The 26748-nt window shown below is 34.2% G+C and overlaps 2 protein-coding genes and 1 pseudogene across 3 annotated transcripts; all 3 read left to right on the top strand.

Annotated features, from left to right (window-relative positions):
• The first annotated feature begins 1519 nt into the window (after positions 1-1519).
• Positions 1520-18867, top strand: LOC123920436 (probable disease resistance protein At1g52660). 2 transcript variants are annotated; one of them, XR_006813670.1, is made up of 3 exons: positions 1520-1653; positions 2469-4061; positions 18656-18867. XR_006813670.1 is itself a non-coding variant. In XM_045972691.1 (3 exons), the coding sequence occupies exons 1-3, from the start codon at positions 1626-1628 to the stop codon at positions 4280-4282; spliced, it is 1569 nt and encodes a 522-aa protein (XP_045828647.1). In that variant the 5' UTR covers positions 1520-1625; the 3' UTR covers positions 4283-4484. The 2 variants fall into 2 exon arrangements, 1 of the variants encoding a protein (XP_045828647.1); XM_045972691.1 differs by lacking the exon at positions 18656-18867 and adding an exon at positions 4204-4484 and having other exon boundaries at positions 2469-3930.
• Positions 1527-26656, top strand: LOC123920437 (disease resistance protein At4g27190-like). Its single transcript, XM_045972692.1, has 5 exons — positions 1527-1546; positions 23309-23424; positions 23536-24955; positions 26059-26085; positions 26409-26656. The coding sequence occupies exons 2-5, from the start codon at positions 23391-23393 to the stop codon at positions 26488-26490; spliced, it is 1563 nt and encodes a 520-aa protein (XP_045828648.1). The 5' UTR covers positions 1527-1546; positions 23309-23390; the 3' UTR covers positions 26491-26656.
• LOC123920435 lies at positions 16828-19129 on the top strand (annotated as a pseudogene).
• Positions 26657-26748: the final 92 nt, after the last annotated feature.

The raw sequence follows: 26748 nt of genomic DNA, 5'->3' as shown, positions 1-26748 counted from the left end.
AAATTCGTTTTTCTTTAGAAGGCATAAAAAATCTTTTTAAAATTTACGTTCAATTATCCAACGTTTTAAGTTAATCTTAATACAATAAGTCAAAAACAAAAAAAGTTAATCTTAATACAATTTTTCTTCTATACAAAAACCATTTTCTATACATGCAATGGCAGATTTTAAGTGATTTTGTACGAAATGCCAAAAATTTATAAGTTGTATTAAAATAATAATAATAATTGTATTTGTAAAATATATTTAATTAGTTAACCCACTTGGGATTGTTCCAGTGGTGTTGGTTTGAGTCATTGGAGTATGCTCCTCTCAAGGTCTCATGTTCGATTCCACATGGTGTCAATTTCGGTGGGCTAAGTCCATATAGAGAAAAAAAAAACTGGCTTTAAATGGGCCCCCTGCAAGTGAGCGGTGGGATTGATCCCCTTGAATTAGTCGGTCTTAGGACCGGATACCAAATTTTTAAAAAAAATATACATATTGTGTGTATATAAAATCGTATAAACTAATAAAAGACAAACATAAAATAAATAAAAACTTTGGCTTTAAATAGGGCCCCTGCAAGTGGGCAGTGGGATTGGTTCCCTTGGATTAATCGGTCCTAAGGCCGGATACCAAGTTTTAAAAAAAAAAAAACATAAAATAAATTGTGTCACTATCCATTAGATTTAAAATTAATAATAATAGTGGTCCATTGAATTTTAAAAGTAAGATTGATGAATTAGATCCATTAATTTACCAGCAGTTTGCAATTTTGTCTTTGTTGACTATCGTTTCTTGACTTTTTTCATCACATGCCAGCTTGGTGATTTTTCTAGGACACTACTACTTCATTGACTTGTCGTATTTTAAACATTCGTCAACATTGGTATCACCATGAAAGCTCGCAGCAGCTGCAGTATACTGCCGAGAATCAGTGTTCCAATTTCACAAGTGGTTTTTCTTTTTTGGTTAGTTTCACCTGCATGCTTTAGAGCAAGTGTATCAAATTATACTTAATAATATTCCCTCTAATCCTTAATATAAGAATAAATTAACTTTTTATATACATAGAAATATTAATATATCTAATCTATGATATAGTACAAATATATTAATATTTCAATATGTTTAAAAAAGTAAATTTCTTCTTATATTAATTAAGGAGGAACGAAGGGAGTAATATATAGTAATAATAGTGATATGACTTACCAATCGTTAGTTGGTTTAGTGGTGATTGACACTGAATTTGATAGGAAGGACTACAGTTTGATCCCCGTAACTGCAATCAGAAGAGGGCTGAACTTGATGTCAAAACTGACTCTAAACAAGATTCAATTGGTGGTGAAAGAAAAAGAAATAGTATATGACTTGATCAACTGGATTCTCAATTTTTTCAATTTTGGCGAGTTAGAAGAAGTTGAATAACGAAGCTTCGTATGAAATATTAATCACTTCATTAATATAATAATTAATCATTCTTCTTGTCACGAGTTAACCTCTACAAGTATATATATATATATATATATACACATCACATTTTTTATACACATCACATTTTTTTGACATTCTTGTTTGAAGCTAAGAGACAATCATCCAAACTTCACTACTCATTCTTAATTTCTGCCTGCAGCTGCAACAATATGAAAAAGTTCTTCGAGAAACAACTGAGTGAGTTCAATTTCTCTTTCTTCAATTCTCTTCTTTATATGTTTCACATAATATGTTGTTCCTTTGATGTTATCTAAAAAAAAATATTTTCGAAAAAGAAATCAGAACTGAATAGAATATTGACTGAGTCGCGTACTAGGTCGCTCTCTTTAAAATGTTTCGCGGTACTGCTCAAATTGTGAAAAGTAGACAATTCACCGCGCCGTCCCCAAGATGAAAAACCCAATTTCAACTGAACCGATCGATGAACCACTCGAAAATTGATACTGCATTATCAATTCGAACTGATAGACCAATATTAGTACATAACCAATGAAACACGCACTGAGTCAGCAATGGTCAAACATAAACATGTTTTTCCTTTCAATTAACTAATCAAAAAATTAAAATAATGTATCACCTAGACCCAAGCCCGGCCCAATTCAAGCCAGCAAGACGGCAGCACACATGGTGATGGTGAATGGCAGTGGGTGATCCACCATTTATCATTTGGAGTACCGCTTATTAGTCAATTTGGGATATATATATATATATATATATATATATATATATATATATATATATATATATATATATATATATATATATATATATATATATATATATATATATATATATATATATATACACACACATTACTAGTGTGTTCTAACCAATGTGAAACTTTTTCACACTTTTTTCAATTCACACTCCTTAATATTTCAACTTTCATACATTAAACGAAGCTTGATATTAGTTTATTTTCCAACATAATATAATGCTCAAAATAAATAAGTAAAATCATAACTGTGTTTTTTTTTTTATATTTTTTAAAGTGAATATAACAATAGGAATAGCTAAACTTTTGGACATGGAATCGGATGTCGAAGAAGAAAAGGAGAATCTGATTTCATTAAGAGATCGTTTGCTTGTAGCAGTTGAAGCAACTGATGATTATAAAACTAAAAATATCAACGATGAAGTGTTTGTGTGGCTAAATGAAACAGAGATACTCATACAAGAGGCGGAGAAACTTACGGCTCAAACAGAAACACCACAACAAAAGAAAGAATGTAAGAAATTGCTGAGAAAATTATTGGCACACCAGTTTAACTTTTCTGGGTTTTACCCAGTAATTTTTGAGTCCTTCTCTAATGGAAATATTCATGGGTCACAATTTGTATGTTTTAATTCTAGAGAGAAGGCATCGAGTCAACTTTTAGTGGCACTGCAAGTTCATAAGTGCTCTTTGATTGGATTGTATGGTAGGTCAGGCTCAGGTAAAACAACATTGGTGAAAGCAGTCAGTGAAAAACTTAAGGATATATGTGGCCTTAAGGTTTTATTTGTTAAGGTGACCGAAAATTCAAATATCAGAACAATGCAAGATGAAATTGCTGACTCGTTGAATATTAAATTTGATAAAAACAGTGAAGCTGGAAGAGCCAGAATAATATTCTCAACAATAGAACGTATGTATAAAATTCTAGTGATTTTCGATGATGTTCCAGCAAAATTCAACCCTGAGGATGTAGGCATTCCTTGTAATAGTGAACACTGTAAGATCCTTTTGACCACATGTTGCCAACAAGGTAGCGACTTTATGTATTGTCAATGCGATATTCAACTTGGTCCGTTATCTACAGAGGAATCTTGGACTTTGTTCCAAAAACATTCAGGTATTGACGATCAGGAGTACTCCTCCTCATATGACTTATCGAATGTGGCACGCGAAGTTGCTTTTGAATGTGAAGGGTTACCCGGAAAAATTAAAGATGTGGGATGTTCCTTAAAAAGTAAACCAATTGAAGAATGGAAAGCAACACTAGATAGTCTGAAACATTCGATGGGCAAATGGCAAATTTTCCTCAGTTTTAGAGGAGATGATACACGCTACGGTTTTACAGGGAATCTTTATAAAGATTTATGTCAAGGGGGATTCAAGACCTTCATGGATGATGGAGGACTACAAACCGGAGACCAAATCTCACCCTCTCTTCTAAATGCAATTGAAGCATCAAGACTTTCAATTATTGTTTTATCTGAAAACTATGCAAATTCGTCATGGTGTCTTGAAGAACTTGTCAAGATTATGGAGTGTATGAAATTGAAGAAGCAATTAGTTTGGCCAATCTTTTACAAAGTGGAGCCATCAGACATAAGGCATCTGAAAAAATCTTATGGCAAAGACATGGTTCAGCATGAAAATAATTACGGAATTAATTCAGAGAGAGTACAAAAATGGAAGTCAGCTTTGTTTGAAGTGTCTAATTTATCCGGAAAGACTTACAAAACCGGGTATGTAATATACTTCAAAAGACTTTTATTTGCATTATTCCATAATAACCAAATTTTAATCTACTAGTGATGGCTGCTAAAAATATGATATAGTATAATTCCATTCTTTTAAAGGTATGTGAATTGTTAAAATGAAATATGGCCTTCTTTATAGCGCCATCAATTTAAACGTATCATTTAGTCATTTTAAACTTTATACATATGTTTTTTGACTAAATAAATTCAAAACTATTTGCATGACTGAATTGAAAGATCTTATACATACTTTTGCAGGTACGAACATGAATTTATTCAAAAGATCGTGGAAGATGCCGATCAAATTAAAAGTCGTTTGCAAATACGAAGCATATAGTTATGGACTCGAAAGATGTCAACCATATTGCAATTTGTTTAGCTTGTCCTTTCTAGTGTTTTGTATGAACATAAGTTGTTTCTCTATGACTAATCTTAATGTCATTCTTTGTTAAAAAAAAATTGCCAAAAGCAACTGTTTATATATTCGAACATCATTACCACATTTGATCTCAATATAAGTTGATTTTAATCTTTTATAACAACACATCTTTGTTAGATGTTATGATCACGATTTAGAGGGTTGGTAAATAAGTCGGTACTTCAACTTTGAAGTTTTTAAAAATAATTATATTCTCTAGAGAAATAAATAAATGAAAATATTGTTATATAGAATGATAAAGTTTTAAGAATTTTTTTTTAAAAAAAATAAATATTATTTTTAAAAAGAAAATTAAAATTAGCTTAAGTGGAATTAAAAATAAATATAAATTAATATTGTTTCATGTGTGCATGTCATGTCATCGCAAATGCACAGTCAGCTGTCCAATTGTTCACTTGGGGTGCAAAATGAGAGAATCTTCATATTGTAGGAGGTAAACAGAAAAAAATTACGCATAACGTAAATCAAATTTCGCTAACTTTACGGGAGGTAAACAATCATTTATCAAAAAAAAGAGGATAGGGGAATGGATATAAGATGTTTTCTCTCTAAGCCTCCCGTGTATCTTTTATACCCAAAATATTCCAATTTTGCCCTTGATAAAAATTTCGGTTCGCAGAAACCGAAGTTTTTTCTAGTTCAAATTTAAGGAAAATTCGATTAACAGAAACCGAAATTTTTTTCAAGACATAAAAAATTTGATTCATAGCAACCGAAGTTTTTATTGAAAAACAAAAAAGTAAAATTTAGGGAGAAAAGAACCATGAGATCTAATGAGAAAACATTTAAATATAAGGGTGAAAGATAATGAAAGATTTACCAATTCTTTTTCTGCAACAGCTAAAAGGAGTCTGTACATATTTTAAGAAAACCAAAATCTTATAATATATTTCAGGAAGGGGCGGATCTATAGTCCGGATTACACACATATAGAGAATAATATATTCATAATGTTGAAATTGAACAATAATCTCAAAACATTATCAAGATATAGCTAGAAACATGTAGACAATAGTTGCAGGTACGAACATGAATTTATTCAAAAGATAGTGGAAGATGCCGATCAAATTAAAAGTCATTTGCAAATACGAAGCATATAGTTATGGACTCGAAAGATGTCAACCATATTGCAATTTGTTTAGCATGTCAAAGGGTTTTGGAATGCTCTAAATTGCCGGTCTTTCTAGTGTTTTGTATGAACATTAGTTGTTTCTCTATGAACAATCTTAATGTCATTTTTTGTTAAAAAAAGTTGCCAAAAGCTAGATGAATTTATTCAGTTTCTTTATTGTCTAATTTTTTGGACAGTACTATGTATATATTGGAAAATCATTACCACATTATCATAGAGAGTTGAAGCTCTATCAAGCTACACTAAACTAAACATAGAAAAGCAATAAAGAAAACAAGTAAAAAAAGATAAAATAAATTCATTAATTTTCCTTCATTGATTTTGAAATTCCTGGCACACAGTGGACAGGTGTTGCTCAAGGTGTAGCAACACTTGTCTGTTGTAGACAGATGTTGTCACTGGTGCGCCAACACTTGTCTGTAAACAGAGCAAATAACATAAAACAATACAAACAGTAAAGTAAATAACACACGAGAGTTGTTAACCCAGTTCAGCCTAAAGCCTACTCTGGGGGATACCAATCCAGGAATGAAGTCCACTATCAGCAGTATTACTTCGAAGCTAAACTCACCCGTTTACAACTTCTCACTTAATCACTACCCAATGACCCTTCTACCTAGGAACTCCTAGATATGAGACCCCGTCCCAATTCCCACCTTAGCAACACAGACAGCGCTGCTATTCAATTTCGCAAACACAACAAGTGGAGACACACTCCTAAGAAACTAGGATTCACTCTTGCTTAAAAGCTTGCGAGTAAACCACACAACACAATAGAACAATCTCCGTACTTCAAAGCTTAGGAGAAGTTCACACTTACAACTCAATAACACTCAGGTCCTAAGCTTGCATCAATGAGACACAAGATAGGCTCACAATTAACACTCTAAAATCCCTAAAAACTCACGCTTTGTAAGACTGGATTTTAGATGCTTGAAACCATATGCTTGCCTTCGTATTTATAGTAGTAGAATGACTTGGGCTTCAAGACAAAATTAGGGCTTCTAGAATTGCGGCAGCTGTGATATATTTCTGAAAATAATAGTTATATTTTTGAAACCGCAGAAATATATTTTCCAAAAATATAATTCCTTTGGAAAATAAAACTAGGGTTAGCTGCCTCATGAAACACATTAAACACGTGCGCCTTCCTCTGTAAGAAACCTTGACATAATTCTTCAAACAGATCTTCAAAAGATTGAGTAGAAAATAATAACATCCAGCTGGCGCGCGCAGAACAGAGTCAGGTGTTGTTCCAAAGTGTCACAACATTTGTCACAACACTTGAGGTCAGCACACTTGTCTCAACACTTGGCTAAAATATGTTTTTGCAAAATGTAGCCAATCATACAAAAACCCAACAATCTCCCCCTTTGGCAAATTTTGGCTAAAACAATATTAGACCAGTATATAGAGAGATATAGTATTACCTTTCCTTCGAGTCAACATGATCACACAACTAGGAAAGAAAGTAACACATAATAAAAACTACTTTCAGAAGAGATAAGTAGCATCAGAGGCAATGCAACAGCGGAATAGTAACAACTAGCCTCATGGAACAACACAAGGGAGAAATAAACTCCCATAAACATCTGAGAAAAATAAATTCTCAGTCATAGTAGATAGTGGACTCAATAGTCAGGTGCCATGACACTTGGCACAACATTTGTCATCAAACATTCAGGCGATCAAGAGATAATATCACTCACACTCCCCCTGAATTCATACATACACACACCAGATAGAGAAAGAATATTCACTACTCCCCCTCAGTACATGCATATTACTCACACTCCCCCTCAATACGAGCATACGAACAATCCATGCAAAAACAGTCAACAGTCGCCAGATGTGAGAACATCTGTCTTCACACTTGTCACACACACACACTACTCCCCCTTTTTAGCCACAATTTAGACAAACATCATGAATAGGAAATCATAGTGTACCAGAGCATAGAGAATATCAGTGTGCAGTTATTACAGACCATAGAGCACGCACAGGTGCTAGAAATTCAGGGCCTTGCCCACAAATGAACAACAAAAGAAACACCAAGAAAATTAACACAAGTACATCAGAAACAAATATAAGGAAACATCAGAAATCAGATTGAAGAACTTTCATCAGAGTCCTCCATCACATCCTCAGAACCATCCTCAGACTCACTAGCCTCTTTTCCTTCTTGTCCATCTGGCTCACCCTCAGCCATTTCAGCAGCTTCCTCAGCCTTCAGTGCCTCAATCACACGATCAATTTTCAATTTTCTAGCCTCAAGGGCTCTGCTAGTCTCAGTCAGATCAGCAATCATCTGCTTCCTTGAAAGAACACCAGTCTGGACAGATGTGCCAATACCTGCTGCAGCATTTGTCCCATCCAGCAGCCTCTGCTCAATCATCAACACCCCTTTCCTTTTGCAAGGAACATCAAAACTTCTTAGTATATCTGGGTGTTGTTCAAGTATAATATTGCATAGCAGAGTGGGAAAAGCAACTGGTTTCTCAACAGCATATGTTAAAGCATGGCTCAAAGTTTCTTGAAAGAAATATGCACCATAGTCAAAGTTGGCTTTTGTACCCACAGCATAAATGAACTTACCCAATCCTCTTGCAATATCACCTGAGTGGGTGGTTGGTACCCAATTATGGGCAGCAATCCTATTTAAAACAGCATAGAATGGTGAGAGGGAAGTTGCAGACAACTTTGCCTTGCTTGGCCACACTTTAATTTTTCCACCAGTGAGGACCTTGCAGATTTCATTATCTGTGGCTTTCAGAGGAGCCACTTCATCAGAACTTCTTTGGAGATATTGGTTTATCACAATAGGGGAGAATTGAACACACTTTCCACGAACAAACCCTTGCCTGTATTCAGGACTTGCTGGATCATTACAGTCTGCAGCCACATTAATCAAAAATTCCTTAACAAGCCTGTCATAGCACTTGTCCAAGCCAACCACTGTTTTCATCAAACCTGCATACTCAAGAGCTTCAACAACACTTGGACATTCAAGAATATCATTCTTTAAATTCCTTTCTAGAGCTAACCTTCTATGATACACAAATTTCCATCTTGCAGATCCATTTTCCAAATGGAATGAAACATTGTCTAATGGCGCAGATGGAACAGATTGAGGAACCTTCTTCCTTCCTACACTTTTCCTAGATGTGCTGCCAGATGCAGCAACATCTGTCTCTGGTTCAAAATCAGAATCACTAGTTGGAGGAGCTTTTCTTTTCTTGGTCTCTGACCTAGGGACCACTTTACTGACAGGTTTTGGAGGTCCATACACAGGCTTTTTACCAGTAGCCTTTCCAGCCTTAGAGGGTTTTGGTGTTTGGACAGGTGTACTAGCAGTCTCTACACCTTTATTAACCCTACTTCTAGTCCTCCTAGCCACACTAGCCTCAGAGTTTGTAGGGACAGCCTTATCACTGGTAGTAGTTTCATTAACAAGTATAACCTCTGGATTATCATTCACAGCTTTAACAGGAACAGTTTCTTTATCAGTAGCCTTAGGTGGGGGACTCTCATCAGACTCAGAATAGTCAACCAAATTTTCCTGTGCCAAAGATGTGGTAACATCTGGCACCACATTTGGCGTATCGCCATGTGTTGCAGCACTTGGCATACCATGTGTCTCAGTGTCAATTTTTGTGGGCGACTCAGTAGAGACATCAACATTAGTCTCAGTAGCAGCATCAACATCAGTATTAACAGCAATAGGGGAGTTAGGAGTACTTTTCCCCAAATTATCAGTTACAGTAGGTTTCTCTATACCTAGGTTTTTGACAGAATTTGGAACATCAGAGTTTGGATTAGGTGGATTCTTACCAGATGTATCAACATTGTCCTCTGTAGTATCAACGACAGGAGTAGGAACATCTTTTGATGGCAGAGGATCAACATGCAGTTCAGACATTGTATAAGACCTTCTCGATTCAGTTCGCGATTTCTTGCTCTTCTTCTTCGTTTTCTTAATTGAAGAGGAGGGAGATGAAGGATTTATGCTCGTTCGTGATGATTTTTCCTTCTTCGCAACTGATTTTCTCCTCATAGTTGGACTTATGGAAGGTATGGTGGTGAGAGGAACAGCATCGATTACCACCTTTTGTAGTGATGGAGTAGCATCTGTCTTTGTTGGTGAAGATTTGGCGGAGTCAGACATGATTGTTGAGTAAGAGTATCTGAAAGGAGCAGAAATTTGAGAAGTGTTGATGGAGAAGTTGGATCGGTTTTGAGCGTGAGAGAGAGAATAGATGAAAAGTAATGATTGTGGTTGATGGAGGTTGTGGGAAGTTGAATGAAAACTTCCTTGATTAGCGTATAACTTTAAGTGAAGAGAGGTAGTTACACGCATTACATGCTGTAACTGCTATTTGTCTTCAAAAAGGCAAATTCCAAGTTTGCCTCTTAAATTTTCAAATTGACTTGCATCTAACGCCTTAGTGAAAATGTCTGCTAACTGTTCTTCAGATGCAATGTGCTCAAGTGTAACAATTTTTTCTTCTACAAGCTCTCTTATAAAATGATGACGTATATCAATGTGCTTAGTCCTACTATGTTGAATAGGATTTTTAGAAATGTTTATAGCACTAAGATTGTCACAGTAAAGTGTCATGACATCTTGCTCCACACTATACTCTTTCAACATTTGTCTCATCCATAACAATTGAGAGCAACTACTCCCAGCTGCTATATATTCTGCCTCAGCTGTTGATAGAGACACGCTATTTTGCTTCTTACTAAACCAAGATACTAGATTGTTTCCCAAGAAGAAACATGCATCAGAGGTGCTCTTTCTATCATCAGCACTTCCAGCCCAATCTGCATCACAATATCCAATTAAGGTAGAATCATTACCATGAGTGTATAGAATTCCATAGCCACATGTGCCATTGACATATTTGAAGATCCTCTTTACTTGAGTCAGATGACTCATCTTGGGTTCAGATTGGTATCTAGCACAAACACCAACTGCAAACATGATATCAGGCCTGCTAGCTGTGAGATATAGTAAGCTCCCAATCATACTTCTGTAGAGACTTTGATCCACATCAACCCCTTTCTCATCTTTGGTAAGCTTCAAATGTGTAGGTGCAGGTGTCCTTTTGTGACTCCCACCTTCCATTCCAAATTTCTTCACAATGTTTCTTGCATATTTTTCTTGAGAGATAAATATGGTGTCTTCCATTTGTTTGACCTGAAGACCTAAAAAATAAGTTAGCTCACCTACAAGACTCATTTCAAATTCAGATTGCATTTGATGCACAAAGTGTTCCACCATTTGTCGCGACATTCCACCAAATACAATATCATCCACATATATCTGAGCTATCATTAGCTTCCCTTTCTCTTCTCTTACAAACAGGGTTTTATCATTACCACCCTTCTTGTATCCATGGCTGACAAGGAATTCAGTCAGTCTTTCATACCATGCTCTAGGGGCTTGTTTCAATCCATAGAGTGCTTTCTTTAGTTTGTAAACATGGTTAGGAAAGCTTGGATCTACAAACCCTTTTGGTTGCTCAACATATACCTCTTCATTTAGATAGCCATTTAGGAATGCACTTTTTACATCCATTTGATATAGCTTGAATTTCAAAATGCATGCCACAGCCAAGAGTAATCTTATGGACTCCAAGCGAGCAACTGGAGCAAAAGTCTCATCAAAATCTACTCCTTCTATCTGGGTGTATCCTTGTGCTACAAGTCTGGCTTTATTTCTAGTAATATCACCATTTTCATCAGTTTTGTTCTTGTACACCCACTTTGTACCAATAACATTTGTACCATCTGGTCTAGGTACTAGATCCCATACCTCACTTCTTTTGAACTGAGTTAGTTCCTCCTGCATAGCATTGATCCAGTATTCATCAGTCAAAGCTTCTTTAACATTCTTTGGTTCAATCTTTGATATGAAGCATGAATTGGAAATTGCTTCTTTTGATCTTCTTGTTGCAATTCCTTGATTTGGATTTCCAATGACAAGTTCCAGAGGATGATTCTTCTGTGTTCTAGTAGATGGTCCCTTGTTTGGTCTAGGAACCTCTGTAGTAGACTCAGAATGTTGATCAGGTTCAGGTTCAGTTTGATCATCATCAGGTGTTGGGACAGGTGTTATGACATCTGTCTCTTCAACTGGATCTGCACTTGTTGTATCACTGTCATCAACAACAACATTAATTGATTCCATCATGGTTCTTGTTCTGGAGTTAAAAACCCTGTATGCTCTGCTGTTGGTTGAGTAACCTAAAAATATCCCCTCATCACTTTTGGGATCCAATTTTCTCCTAGGTTCTCTATCTGCCAAAATATAACATTTTGACCCAAACACATGGAAGTACTTCACAGTAGGCTTCCTATTCTTCCATAGTTCATACAATGTTGTAGCAGTACCTTTCCTTAATGTTACTCTATTGTGAATGTAACATGCTGTATTCATGGCTTCAGCCCAGAACTTGTAAGGAACATTTTTGGCATGCAACATTACTCTAGCAGATTCCTGTAAGGTTCTATTCTTTCTTTCAACCACACCATTTTGTTGAGGTGTAATTGGTGAAGAAAATTCATGAATTATTCCTTCAGCAGCACAAAAATCAGCAAATTTAGAGTTTTCAAATTCCTTACCATGGTCACTTCTGATTCTTACAATACCACAGTCTTTCTCTTTTTGAAGTTGTACACAAAGATTTTTGAATTCTTCAAAAGTCTCAGATTTTTCCCTAATGAAATTCACCCAAGTATACCTAGAGAAGTCATCAACAACAACAAGAACATATTTCTTACCTCCAAGACTCTCAACTTGTATGGGCCCCATCAGATCCATATGTAGTAACTCAAGAACTCTAGAGGTGGACAAGTGTTGCAACTTTTGGTGCGACACTTTGGTTTGCTTCCCAATCTGACATTCACCACAGATATTGCCTTCCTGTATCTGTAAGATTGGTAGTCCTCTGACAGCTTCTTCTGATATGACTCTCTTCATGCTCTTCAAGTTAAGGTGTCCTAATTTTTGATGCCACAGCTTAACCTCTTCATTTTTAGTTAAGAGACATGTAGATACATTACCTTCTTCAAGAGGGATCCACAAGTAGCAGTTGTCTTTTGATCTAACACCCCTCATAAGGATGTCTCCTTCATTATTGCTGACCAGACATTCAATTTTCGTAAAGTTGACTTTCATGCCTTGATCACATAGTTGGCTTATACTGATTAGATTGGCAGCTAGTCCTTTTACAAGGAGAACATTTTCAAGTTTTGGTAGACCATGGTCAATAAGTCTTCCAATACCTTTGATTTCCCCCTTTGCTCCATCTCCAAATGTCACAAAACTTGTGGCATAAGATTTTACTTCCTTTAAATATTTTTCAACACCAGTCATGTGTCTGGAACAGCCACTATCAAAGTACCAATCTTCTTTTGATGATGCTCTGAGAGATGTATGGGCAATCAAACTTTTCCCACTGCTTTCAGCTGTATACTCCTTGGTATTGGTTGCATCATCTTTTTGCTTCCACTCCATCTTTGTTTTAGTGATGGATTGATCAGATTCTTGTGGAATTTCACTTGGATAACCATACAGTTTGTAGCAATAAGGCCTTATGTGCCCCTTTCTTCCACAGTGATGACATCTCCATGAATGGTACCTGCTTCTTGGTCTAGGTATAAACCTAGGTCTCTGCCATCTTTGCTGATGTGGTGCCATATGTGGCAACACTTGTCTCTGCTGTCTATGAGACAGGTGTGGCGACATCCTGTCATGCATTTTTGGAGATGGTTGTTTACTTACCTCAGGCATAAATTTCCCTTCTTTGTTGTAATCCATAATCCTATTAACATTTTTGTATTCATACCCAATGCCTGTTTTGGATCTACTAGGAGCAGGCAAAGTTTCCAGGATTTCATCTAGATCACTTCCTTTGAATAGCCTAAGAACATGCTTTTTTAAATTCTCAAGATGAGAGTTTAATTCAGTTACCTCTTCATTCAGATGGGCTATCTCAGTCAGTTGTTTGATCTTGTCTGCTTCTAAGTTGAAGATAGTTGCCTTCTGTTCCTCAATGATCTTTAAGCTATCTTCCCATTTAGTACTAAACTCAGAGATTCTTGACAGATTAGCAGCTCTCTCAGTTTGCAACTTAGTGATTGTTTCTTTTTGCTCTTCAGAGACTCTGCAGACTTCTGCACTCTTCAGACACAACTTTTTATATGATTCAGCAAGTTCATCAAAGGTTAGTTCTTCTTCACATGATTCAGTGTCAGATGTGCAAACACTTGTCAATACATGTATAGCTTTTGCAGTATCGGCTTCTCCTTCAGAATCTTCATCTGACCAAGTTACAGTTAACCCCTTCTTTTGTTTCTTCAGAAAGGTTCCACATTCACTTCTAATGTGACCAAACCCCTCACATTCATGGCATTGAACTCCTTTATTTGGAGCTGATTTCTCATCTGTTACAGGTTTTCTGAAATTCCTGTAAGTGTTGCGACCAATGTCAGCTGCACCTGTCTTAGAGCGTTTGTCCATTCTCTTTAGCACCTTATTAAATTGTTTTCCCAAAAGAACCATTGCATCAGAGATGCTTTGTTCAGACTCTGTGTCACTCAGTTGATCTTCTTCCTCAGCATTTGAAACAAAAGCAATACTTTTGTTTTTCTTATCCATCTTTTCATTTGTAGCTACCTCATAGGTTTGTAGTGAACCAACCAGTTCATCTAGCTTCATATCTGTGATATCCTTTGCTTCTTCTATAGCTGTGACTTTCATGTCAAACTTCTTAGGTAGAGACCTGAGCATTTTTCTTACCAGCTTTTCTTCAGGTATCTTTTCACCCAAGGCATCAAATTGATTGTCAAAATCAAGTATGGTCATGTGAAAATCCTGAATGGTTTCATCATCATTCATTCTAAGATTCTCAAACTTAGTTGTTAGGAGTTGTAGCTTAGACAGCTTCACTTTAGACGTACCTTCATGAACAGTTTCAAGAATTGTCCAAGCTTCTTTAGCACAGACACACTTTTTGATGAGTCTGAATATGTGCTTGTCAACACCATTATATAGTGCATATAATGCTTTTGAGTTTGCAAGAGCAAGCTCATCCTCTTCTTTGGACCATTCTTCAGCAGATTTCAACTCAAGAGTTGGTTTACCATCTTTGTCCATCTTCACAGGTGGAGTCCATCCTCTCAGAATTGCCTTCCATGTCTTGCTATCAATTTGTTTTAGGAAGGCCATCATGCGGGACTTCCAATAGTCATAGTTTGAAGCGCCAACCAAGAGAGGTGGTCTGGTAACAAAACCTCCTTCTTTGTCCATCCTTGCCAGAAACGATTTCCCTGGAGCTCACCCTAAAATTCAGAACAGGGTGCCTGCTCTGATGCCAATTGAAATTCCTGGCACACAGTGGACAGGTGTTGCTCAAGGTGTAGCAACACTTGTCTGTTGTAGACAGATGTTGTCACTGGTGCGCCAACACTTGTCTGTAAACAGAGCAAATAACATAAAACAATACAAACAGTAAAGTAAATAACACACGAGAGTTGTTAACCCAGTTCAGCCTAAAGCCTACTCTAGGGGATACCAATCCAGGAATGAAGTCCACTATCAGCAGTATTACTTCGAAGCTAAACTCACCCGTTTACAACTTCTCACTTAATCACTACCCAATGACCCTTCTACCTAGGAACTCCTAGATATGAGACCCCGTCCCAATTCCCACCTTAGCAACACAGACAGCGCTGCTATTCAATTTCGCAAACACAACAAGTGGAGACACACTCCTAAGAAACTAGGATTCACTCTTGCTTAAAAGCTTGCGAGTAAACCACACAACACAATAGAACAATCTCCGTACTTCAAAGCTTAGGAGAAGTTCACACTTACAACTCAATAACACTCAGGTCCTAAGCTTGCATCAATGAGACACAAGATAGGCTCACAATTAACACTCTAAAATCCCTAAAAACTCACGCTTTGTAAGACTGGATTTTAGATGCTTGAAACCATATGCTTGCCTTCGTATTTATAGTAGTAGAATGACTTGGGCTTCAAGACAAAATTAGGGCTTCTAGAATTGCGGCAGCTGTGATATATTTCTGAAAATAATAGTTATATTTTTGAAACCGCAGAAATATATTTTCCAAAAATATAATTCCTTTGGAAAATAAAACTAGGGTTAGCTGCCTCATGAAACACATTAAACACGTGCGCCTTCCTCTGTAAGAAACCTTGACATAATTCTTCAAACAGATCTTCAAAAGATTGAGTAGAAAATAATAACATCCAGCTGGCGCGCGCAGAACAGAGTCAGGTGTTGTTCCAAAGTGTCACAACATTTGTCACAACACTTGAGGTCAGCACACTTGTCTCAACACTTGGCTAAAATATGTTTTTGCAAAATGTAGCCAATCATACAAAAACCCAACAGATTTGATTTGTGTTCAACACACTACATTTATACTATTCTAAATGGATAAAACCTTAGATGGACCTAAAGTCCAATTAACCTTTCGTAAACTGTCCACTGAAGGAGTAATAAAATTAAGGGTCATGCTAAACAGTGCCCCGGGGGCACTAGTTAAGCATACTAAAAAAGGAAACAAATGATAAAGTTAATGATGAGAGAGAATAACTTTTCACTTTATTAAAACATTGAATGCACAATTTACGAGATAAAATTTCTATATTTGTATCCTTAACTAGTGCCCCGGGAGCACTGTTTAGCATTTTCCTAAAAGTAATTAAGAAATGTTATGGAGACCGAGAGGATCTTTCGTCATACATGATTGGTAGCTAGTCCAATAAATTAACACAAACATTAGACAAAGTGTGGTAGCTAGCTACTACTAGCTAGTATTTTAAACGTTCGTCAACGGTGGCATGGCATCCAATGAAATCTCGAAGCAGCTGCAGTGATGCATGCATGTGTACTGCCGTGTAGTCGTGTTTTGTTTTTTACGCAATTTGACAAGTGTGGTATAAAATAATGCCTTCATTATTTGTATTTATCAGTGCTATATTTTATATATTTAATAATAATATATATTGTAATAATAGTGATATGATATGACTTGATCAACTGATTCTCAACTTTTTCAATTTTGGTGAGTTAGAAGAAGTTGAATAACGAAGCTTCGTATGAAATAATCACTTCATTATTATTATTATTATTATTATTATTATTATTATTATTATTATTATTATTATTATTATTATTATTATTATTATAACTATAATTTCTACAGTATATATATATATATATATATATATATATATATATATATATATATATATATATATATATATATCACATTTTTTTATACACATCACATTTTTTTGAAGCTAAGCTAAGAGAAAATCATCCAAACTCCACTCATTCTTAATTTTCTGCCTGCAACAATATGAAAAATCTCAACTTCTTCCAGAAAGGAATGCGTGAGTTCAATTTCCTTTTTCTTTTCTTCAATTCTCTTCTTTATATGTTTCACATAATATAATGCTCAAAATAAGTAAAATCATAACTTCTTTTTTTTTATTTAAAGTTAATATATCAGTAGGAATAGCTAAATTAGTTCTGGACGACATACCAGTGGGTGTCAAAGAAGAAAAGGAGAATCTGATTTCATTAAGAGATCGTTTGCGTGTAACAGTTGAAGCAACCGATGATAAAACTAAAAAGGTCAACGATGAAGTGTTTGTGTGGCTAAATGAAACAGAGATACTCATACAAGAGGCGGAGAAACTTACGGCTCAAACAAAAACACCACAACAGAAAGAATATGTGAAATTTATGAAAAAATTATTCGCACATAGGCTCAAGTTTAACGGGTTTTTCATTTTAAGTTTTCAATCCTTCTCTTATGAAAACATTGGGTCACAATTTGTGTGTTTTAATTCTAGAGAGAAGGCATGGCATCAACTTTTAGTGGCACTTCATCAGTGCTCTTTGATTGGATTGTATGGTAGGTCGGGCTCCGGTAAAACAATATTGGTGAAAGCAGTCAGTGAAAAAGTTAAGGATATATGTGCTACTGTTAAGGTTATATTTGTTAAGGTGACCGAAAATTCAAATATCAGAACAATGCAAGATGAAATTGCTGACTCGTTGAATATTAAATTTCGTAAAAACAGTGATGCTGGGAGAGCCAGAAAAATATTCTCAACAATAGAAAATATGGGTACATATGGCGATAGAGTGCTAGTGATTTTTGATGATGTTCAAACAAAATTCGACCTTGAAGATATAGGCATTCCTTGTAATAGTAAACACTGCAAGATCCTTTTGACCACATGTTGCCAACAAGGTAGCGACTTTATGTATTGTCAATGTGAAATTCAACTTGGTCCGTTATCTACAGAGGAATCTTGGACTTTGTTCCAAAAACATTCAGCTATTGACGATGAGGAGTACTCCTCCTCATATGACTTATTGAATGTGGCACGTGAAGTTGCTTTTGAATGTGAAGGGTTACCGGGAAAAGTTAAAGATGTGGGATCTTCCTTAAAAAGTAAACCAATTGAAGAATGGAAAACAACACTAGATAGTCTGCAACATTCAATGGCCAAATGGCAAATTTTCCTCAGTTTTAGTGGAGATGATACACGCTACGGTTTTACAGGGAATCTTTATAAAGATTTATGTCAAGGGGGATTCAAGACCTTCATGGATGATGGAGGACTACAAACCGGAGACCAAATCTCACCCTCTCTTCTAAATGCAATTGAAGCATCAAGACTTTCAATTATTGTTTTATCTGAAAACTATGCAAATTCGTCATGGTGTCTTGAAGAACTTGTCAAGATTATGGAGTGTATGAAATTGAAGAATCAATTAGTTTGGCCAATCTTTTATAAAGTGGAGCCATCAGACATAAGGCATCTGAGAAAATCTTATGGCAAAGACATGGCTCAGCATGAATATAATTACGGAATTAATTCAGAGAGAGTACAAAAATGGAAGTCAGCTTTGTTTGAAGTGTCTAATTTATCCGGAAAGACTTACAAAACCGGGTATGTAATATACTTCAAAAGACTTTTATTTGCATTATTCCATAATAACCAAATTTTAATCTACTAGTGATGGCTGCTAAAAATATGATATAGTATAATTCCATTCTTTTAAAGGTATGTGAATTGTTAAAATGAAATATGGCCTTCTTTATAGCGCCATCAATTTAAACGTATCATTTGACTAACAAGAAATTTAGACATGGAATATTTTATAGTATAAGTTATGTGAAAGCTTGTTCTTGTGAAAATTTGATAGTCATTTTAAACTTTATATATATGTTTTTTGACTAAATAAATTCAAAACTACTTGCATGACTGAATTGAAAGATCTTGTACATACTTTTGCAGGTACGAACATGAATTTATTCAAAAGATCGTGGAAGATGCCGATCAAATTAAAAGTCGTTTGCAAATACGAAGCATATAGTTATGGACTCGAAAGATGTCAACCATATTGCAATTTGTTTAGCATGTCAAAGGGTTTTGGAATGCTCTAAATTGCCGGTCTTTCTAGTGTTTTGTATGAACATTAGTTTTTTCTCTATGAACAATCTTAATGTCATTCTTTGTTAAAAAAAGTTGCCAAAAGCTAGATGAATTTTTTCAGTTTCTTTATTGTTTAATTTTTTTTGGACAGTACTATGTATATATTCGAAAATCATTACCACATTATAATAGAGAGTTGAAGCTCTATCAAGCTACACTAAGCTAAACATAAAAAAGCAATAAAGAAAACAAGTAAAATAAAGATAAAATAAATTCATTAATTTTCCTTCATTGATTTGATTTGTGTTCAACACACTACATTTATACGATTCTAAATGAGTAAAACCTTATATGAGCCTAAAGGCCCAATTAACTACCAATAAGTAAAGTCCAACTAATAATATAAATACCTAAATTATTTAATAAACTACTACCTAATAATTATTTAATTAACTATATTAATCTTCTATCACATTACCTTAAATAGGTCACTCAAATTTTGATCAGAATCAAGCAGATGACAAACTACAAATCTTAAATGATCTAAACTAAACTTGTTTAGTTGCTGAAACTCAGTCATGACTTTTTATCACTCCAACTTCTTTTTCTTCCTCCAAACAATCTCCTTAATTATTACTTCTAATTTTATAGGTTCAAACTATTGATTATAAGAATTCAATATTAACATTAATATTTTCTGTTATTTTGCTGATTAATTATAATAATTTTACTTTTATATAATTAGTAAGAACTAGTTATGTCAAATCAAATAAATTGGGCTTTTGGAGCCCAAGACTCACAACATTGATCAGAGTCTCTAGAATTGATTGATTTAATTTAAGGTAGACATAAAAACTATTAGCGAAGCTATAAGCAAGAACAAGCACTTACAAACTGCAAGATAGGCACGGTTTGCGCCTATATACTGAGGGTGCCCGTAAAAATTACTTACAATGAATAGGGTAAACACCCGATTTTGGGTACGAGCACAAGTATGAGTAATTACACATAAAAATGAATGGGTACGGGTGCGGGTACCTTCGTACCCACCCCGTCTCATATCCACATAATATATATTTATTTATTTTATTTATATGATTATATAATAATATATGCAAATCAATTTAAAACAATATGACACTATTAAACTATTACATATTTTTAATAAAAATATTTATTTATAACATAATTATACAAAAATAATGTGAATATTTTACATAAATATGAACTTTAACATAATGTTAGTAATAATTTTGTTTATAATTTTCATTAGTCAATATTAAAATCTTTGAAATTTTTTCAATTATGTTAAAATGATATGATATTTTATAATTGATCAATTATTTTTTAGTAAAAATGCGGTACCCATAGAATATGGGTACTTAGGTACCCATAGAATATGGGGACGGGGGCAAAAGTCGTTACCCACGCGGATATAGGGATGGGTACGAGTATTTTTTCAATCTGCGGGTATGAGGATGAGTACTATAGTACCCTACCATACCCTACCTATTGCCTTCCCTAGCTCGAATCACGCCGAAGCTTGGGTTGCAGAAGAATTTATGAAGAAGAACAAGAAGATGAAGCTTAACAAATGATTAATGAGATTCGGGACAGAAAGGAAAGAGTTTTATTCGTTGATGGTGGCTCTGCAAATGCACAAAATCGCAATCAAGTAATAAAGTGATAAGTTATCGTTCTCCACAAAGATTATGCCAAAATTACTAGTTTCGCTTAGGAATTTAGATAGTTTGCATTCGCTTTGTTTGTTTAGAGATAGTTGTGCGAGTAAAAGTAAATAACAGAAAAGTAAATGACTATAATAATAAAATGGTGCGTGTGTGTCCACGCGGGGTGGTTAAGTGTTTTCAAATCTCTCCCTTGCTTGGTAGTTAGTTGCTAATTTTCCTTGTTCCCCTCAGTTAGGATTAGTCTATATAAAATAGGTTCAGGAGCACTCTTTGCCTATTTCTATTACAATCTGAGAAGAGCCTAGTATAGGTTGCCTTTACGTTGTTTATAATTATCCTCACCCCATTCGGTTCCACTTTTTCGTAGTTACTTATACTTAGGTATCCTTACCCTTAAAGCTCAATGGTTTCACAAGTTGTCACGTGTGCCTATACTAGTCCTTACTCTAACTCATGTAGAATTGATTGTTCTTGTTATTAGCTTTAATCCTACACTAAAACCTCAGATACTGAATTTAATGGTCTCATGGAGAATCCTAGTGTACGTCCTTCGATCGGGACAATTAGCTTTGTTTCCTATCCGATACCCGCTAATTTCCTTAGAGTTTATTCTAATGTGATCAAGATTAAAATAAAGAATGAAAACCGTACAATAAAAGAGTTTATATAAAAACAATTGAATTTAACACCAAATTATACAATACCAAGCATTCGTAAGGGAGTTCATCTACTCCACCTAACCTAGAAAAAATAAATTACAAAGACAATAAAAGAAAAGAACTTTATTGGCCTTGGAGTTCCTTGGCCCTCCTTGCCTCCTCCTTAGAGTTCTCCTAACTCTAGAGTGAATATTGAATATCTCTCACTATTTTGGAATGAATAATAGTGAAGGAGAAAGACTCTATTTATAGTTTTTCAGCTGGGTTTTGGGCTTTTCTACGCGTCCATCGCACCCATCGTGGCCACGATGGATCATATCGTGGTACGATGGAAGATCTTCTCCAGATTTTCTGCTTTCTTCAATCGCCTTCATCGTGCCACGATGGAAAAGATTTGTTGCAGATTTTCTTCAATTCAAACCGTCTTCTCATCGCGCCACGCTGGATCTCATCGTAGGTACGATGGCTGTACTGTTTATTACATTTTTGCCCTTTTTTTTGTTGTTTTTTCCACTTTTCTTGCTTCTGGGCTAAGTAACTTCCCTTTTCCAGGTATTTGCTTGCTTTTGGGCTTCAATTACTATTAAAACTACCCTAAATTACTACTAAAAACATCATATAATTGACTGTCATCATTTATCATCCATTTTTGGGCCACATCACATTAAAATGTTACAAGTGATTGTATACACAGTTTCTTAGAACACAAGTATCTAACTAAAACACAACTAACTCTTAACTTTCTAACTAACTTCTAGCTAAGACTTAACTAACTCACAACTAACCTAAATTACACAACCAAAATACAACAAAAACACTACTTATAAAATAAATAAATAAAGTAAAAGTTAATGATAACGAGTCCCATAAAAGTACTTCAGTTGTTAATTACTAAGAGACAACAATAAGAGAGACTGAATTCAAATCCATAATTTTAAAAACCAGTAGATTACTAAAGAAAAAAAAATAGAGTTAATGATAACAGCTACCTCACAACACACTATCCAATATTAGATTTAAAATTAATAATAACAATTATCCATTAAATTTTAAAACTAAGGTGGATGAATTAGATCCATCAATTTAATTAAATGGATGATTCAAATTCAATCTATTAATTAAATTTTTTACTTGTGATAAAAAATTCAATCTATTACCACCATTTTGTAGTTTTCTTATTTTGTTTTTGTTGACTATCGTTTCTTGACTTTTTTCGTCAATGCTTGTAGAACTCATTTTGTTTCACCAACTTATGGTCAACATTGGTGATTTTTCTAGGATACTACTTACTTCATGTATATGGATTTGGATTCCCTTATGTAAACTATATATCCATTAGAGGAATAATAAAATTAAGGGCTGAAATTGTTCTGGAAAGGATCTTTCCGGGTACATGATAAGTTGATAACTATAACATGAGTGGTAGCTAGTCCATTGGATTAACATGTGGTAGCCAGTATTTTAAACATCTCGCAGTGATGTGTACGGCCGAGGAAAAAAAGGGTCATGCTAAACAGTGACTCGGGGTACTGGTTAAACATGTTAAAATAGAAATTATGTTTTGAAATGTGTGTATTCAATGTTTCAAAGTATAAAAATTGTCTTTTCAATATAAATTTTATTTTTTATTTTCTTTTTAGGTATACTTAACAAGTGCCCCGTGTGCACTGTTTACCATGTCCTTTTTTTCCTCATGTTAACTTTGTACGTCTTTTAAGACATTTAATCCACAAATTACAAAATAAAATTTTTATATTAATAACCTTATCTAGCGTTTCGGGGACGCTGTTTACCATTTTCTATTTTTTTCTTTCAATATTTTTTTTTTCAATTTTTGCTTTCAATTTTGGTGAGCTGGAAGTTGAATAAAGAAGCTTCGTATGAAATTATCACTTCATTATTATTATAACTATAACTATAATTTCTACAGTGTGTATATATATACACATCACATTTTTTTGAAGCTAAGCTAAGAGACAATCATCCAAACTCCACTCATTCTTAATTTTCTGCCTGCAGCTGCAACAATATGAAAAAGCTCAACTTCTTCGAGAAACAAATTCGTGAGTTCAATTTCCTTTTTCTTTTCTTCAATTCTCTTCTTTATATGTTTCACATAATATAATGCTCAAAATAAGTAAAATCATAACTTTTTTATTTTTTTTTATTTAAAGTTAATATATCAATAGGAATAGCTAAATTTGTTCTGGAGGACATACCAGCGGGTGTCAAAAAAGAAAAGGAGAATCTGATTTCATTAAGAGATAGTTTACGTGTTACAGTTGAAGCAACTGATGATGATGAAACTAAAATGGTCAACGATGAAGTGTTTGTGTGGCAAAATGAAACAGAGATACTAATACAAGAGGTGGAGAATATTAATACACAAACAGAAGAAACACCACAACAAAAGAAAGAATGTAACAAATTGCTGAGAAAATTAATGGCACACCAGTATAACTTTTGTAGGTTTTTCCCATTAAGTTTAGAGTCCTTTTATGAAAATATTGGGTCACAATTTGTGTGTTTTAATTCTAGAGAGAAGGCATTGAGTCAACTTTTAGTGGCACTGCAAGTTCATAAGTGCTCTTTGATTGGATTGTATGGTAGGTCAGGCTCAGGTAAAACAACATTGGTGAAAGCAGTCACTGAAAAACTTAAGAATATTAGTGGCCTTAAGGTTTTATTTGTTAAGGTGACCCAAAATTCAAATATCAGAACAATGCAAGATGAAATTGCAGACTCGTTGAAAATTAAATTTCATAAAAACAGTGATGCTGGAAGAGCCGAAAAAATAGTCTCAACAATAAAACGTATGCGTAAAATTCTAGTGATTTTCGATGATGTTCGAGCAAAATTCAACCCTGAGGATGTAGGCATTCCTTGTAATAGTAAACACTGTAAGATCCTTTTGACCACATGTTGCCAACAAGGTAGCGACTTTATGTATTGTCAATGCGATATTCAACTTGATCCGTTATCTACAGAGGAATCTTGGACTTTGTTCCAAAAACATTCAGGTATTGATGATGAGGTTACCCGGAAGTTGGCACGCGAAGTTGCTTTTGAATGTGAAGGGTTACCCGGAAAAATTAAAGATGTGGGATCTTCTTTAAAAAGTAAACCAATTGAAGAATGGAAAGCAACACTAGATAGTCTGAAACATTCAATGGCCAAATGGCAAATTTTCCTCAGTTTCAGAGGAGAGGATACACGCTACAATTTTACAGGTAATCTTTATAAAGCTTTAATGCAAGGGGGATTCAAGACCTTCATGGATGATGGAGGACTACAAATCGGAGACCAAATTTCACCCTCTCTTCTAGATGCAATTGAAGCATCAAGGCTTTCGATTATTGTTTTATCTGAAAACTATGCAAATTCATCATGGTGTCTTGACGAACTTGTCAAGATTATGGAGTGTAGGAAATTGAAGAATCAAATAGTATGGCCAATCTTTTACAAAGTGGAGCCATCAGACATAAGGCATCTGAGAAAATGTTATGACAAAGACATGGCTCAACATGAAAATAATTACGAAATTAATTCAGAGAGAGTACAAAAATGGAAGTCAGCTTTAATTGAAGTGTCTAAGTACCTGTTTGGTTGCACGGTGAGTGCACCTAAACGCACGTTTATGGCAAACAAAAGCAATTCTATGATAATAATTATGTTTGGCTACATAAAAGGCAACTTGATTCTAGTGCCCAAACTTGATTCTGGAAGAAGCTTGTATTTGTAGCTTCTGCGTCAACAAAATCAATTCTACTATTTTGTTGAAAATTTATTTTGTATAATATCCTTGTATGTCTATTATACCCTTGTTTATATAATGCTTTGTTTTATTTCTTATGCTTGTAACCGTGTCTTTTTCCACTGTTGTTCATTTGTTCATTATATATATATATATATATATATATATATATATATTAACTGATAATAAAATAATTTAATTTATATACACTCAAAAAAGTATAAAGTTATTTTACACATACGTCCAATAATATAGCAACACATCATGTATTGTTTTTTAGTTTATAACACATCATGTATTGTTTTAAAAAACACAGGATGTGCCACGTTCATTAAATGATGTGGTAATACATCATTGTATACATGTGTAAAAAAATTTTACATCGACAATGCATAACAACTAAATTCCAAAAAAATTGCTTCTATATTTTTTTTTCCTCAGCGGAACCATGCTTATATTATTATTATTATTTTTTTTTATTATAGTGAACTATTTCTTATACTTACCTACCAGCCTATATTATTTGTTTTCTACTCACACAAAATCATGGTTATATTATTTTTCAATTATTTGCTACAGTATTATATATTTTATTAAATTGTAGGTTGATAATACAGTTTTACAGAAAATAGTTTCTAAATATAATATGCATTTTACTGTTTATAATTTTTCAATTATTTGTTTATCATTTTTTAAATCTGGTTTTTAATTTTACTGTTGTTTGATTGTTAGTTAAATTAAAAACCCATTTTGGTAATTAGCCACCTTAAAAGCAATTTTGATCTAAACTATCCAAACAATATAAATTGGTGAAAATCACTTTTACTAAATGTATCCAAACATAAATCAATTATGTCAAACTCACTTTTAACCAAAATCAATTTTTTCAAACTCAATTCTGTCAAACTCAATTCTCTTCGCCACCAAACCAAACACACACTAATTTATCCGGAAAGTCTTATACAACCAGGTATGTAATATACTTCCAAAGATTTTTATTTGCATTATTTCATAATAACCAATTTTTAATCTACTAGTGATGGCTGCTAAGAATATGATATAGTATAATTCCATTCTTTTAAAGGTATGTGAATTGTTAAAAATGAAATTTGGTCTTCTTTATAGCTTTTAAAGGTATTTGCATTGTTAAAAATGAAATTTGGTCCTCTTTAATGTGAAACCTTGTTCTTGTGAAAACTTGATAGTCATTTTAAACTTTATATGTTTTTTGACTGAATAAATTCAAAACTTTTTGCATAACTGAGTTGAAAGATCTTATACATACTTTTGCAGGATGTATGAACATGAATTCATTCAAAAAATTGTGGAAGATGTCAATCGAATTAAAAGTCGTTTGCAAATACGAAGCATATAGTTATGGACTCGAAAGATGTCAACCATATTGCAATTTGTTTAGCACGTCAAGGTTTTTGGAACGCTCTAAATTGCCCGTCTTTCTAGTGTTTTGTATGAACATTAGTTGTTTCTCAATGAACATTCTTAATGTCATTCTTAATATAAGTTGGTACTTCAATTCAAAATTTTGGTTGTCATTTCCAATTTTAGCTGATATTTGACAAGTGATGACTGTGCAAAATTGCTACATGGATTTACAAATTAACATTTCAATTTA

This window comes from Trifolium pratense, linkage group LG4 (genome assembly GCF_020283565.1).
Source record: "Trifolium pratense cultivar HEN17-A07 linkage group LG4, ARS_RC_1.1, whole genome shotgun sequence".
Taxonomy (NCBI): domain Eukaryota; kingdom Viridiplantae; phylum Streptophyta; class Magnoliopsida; order Fabales; family Fabaceae; genus Trifolium; species Trifolium pratense.
This window is presented reverse-complemented; position numbering and strand designations above follow the sequence as displayed.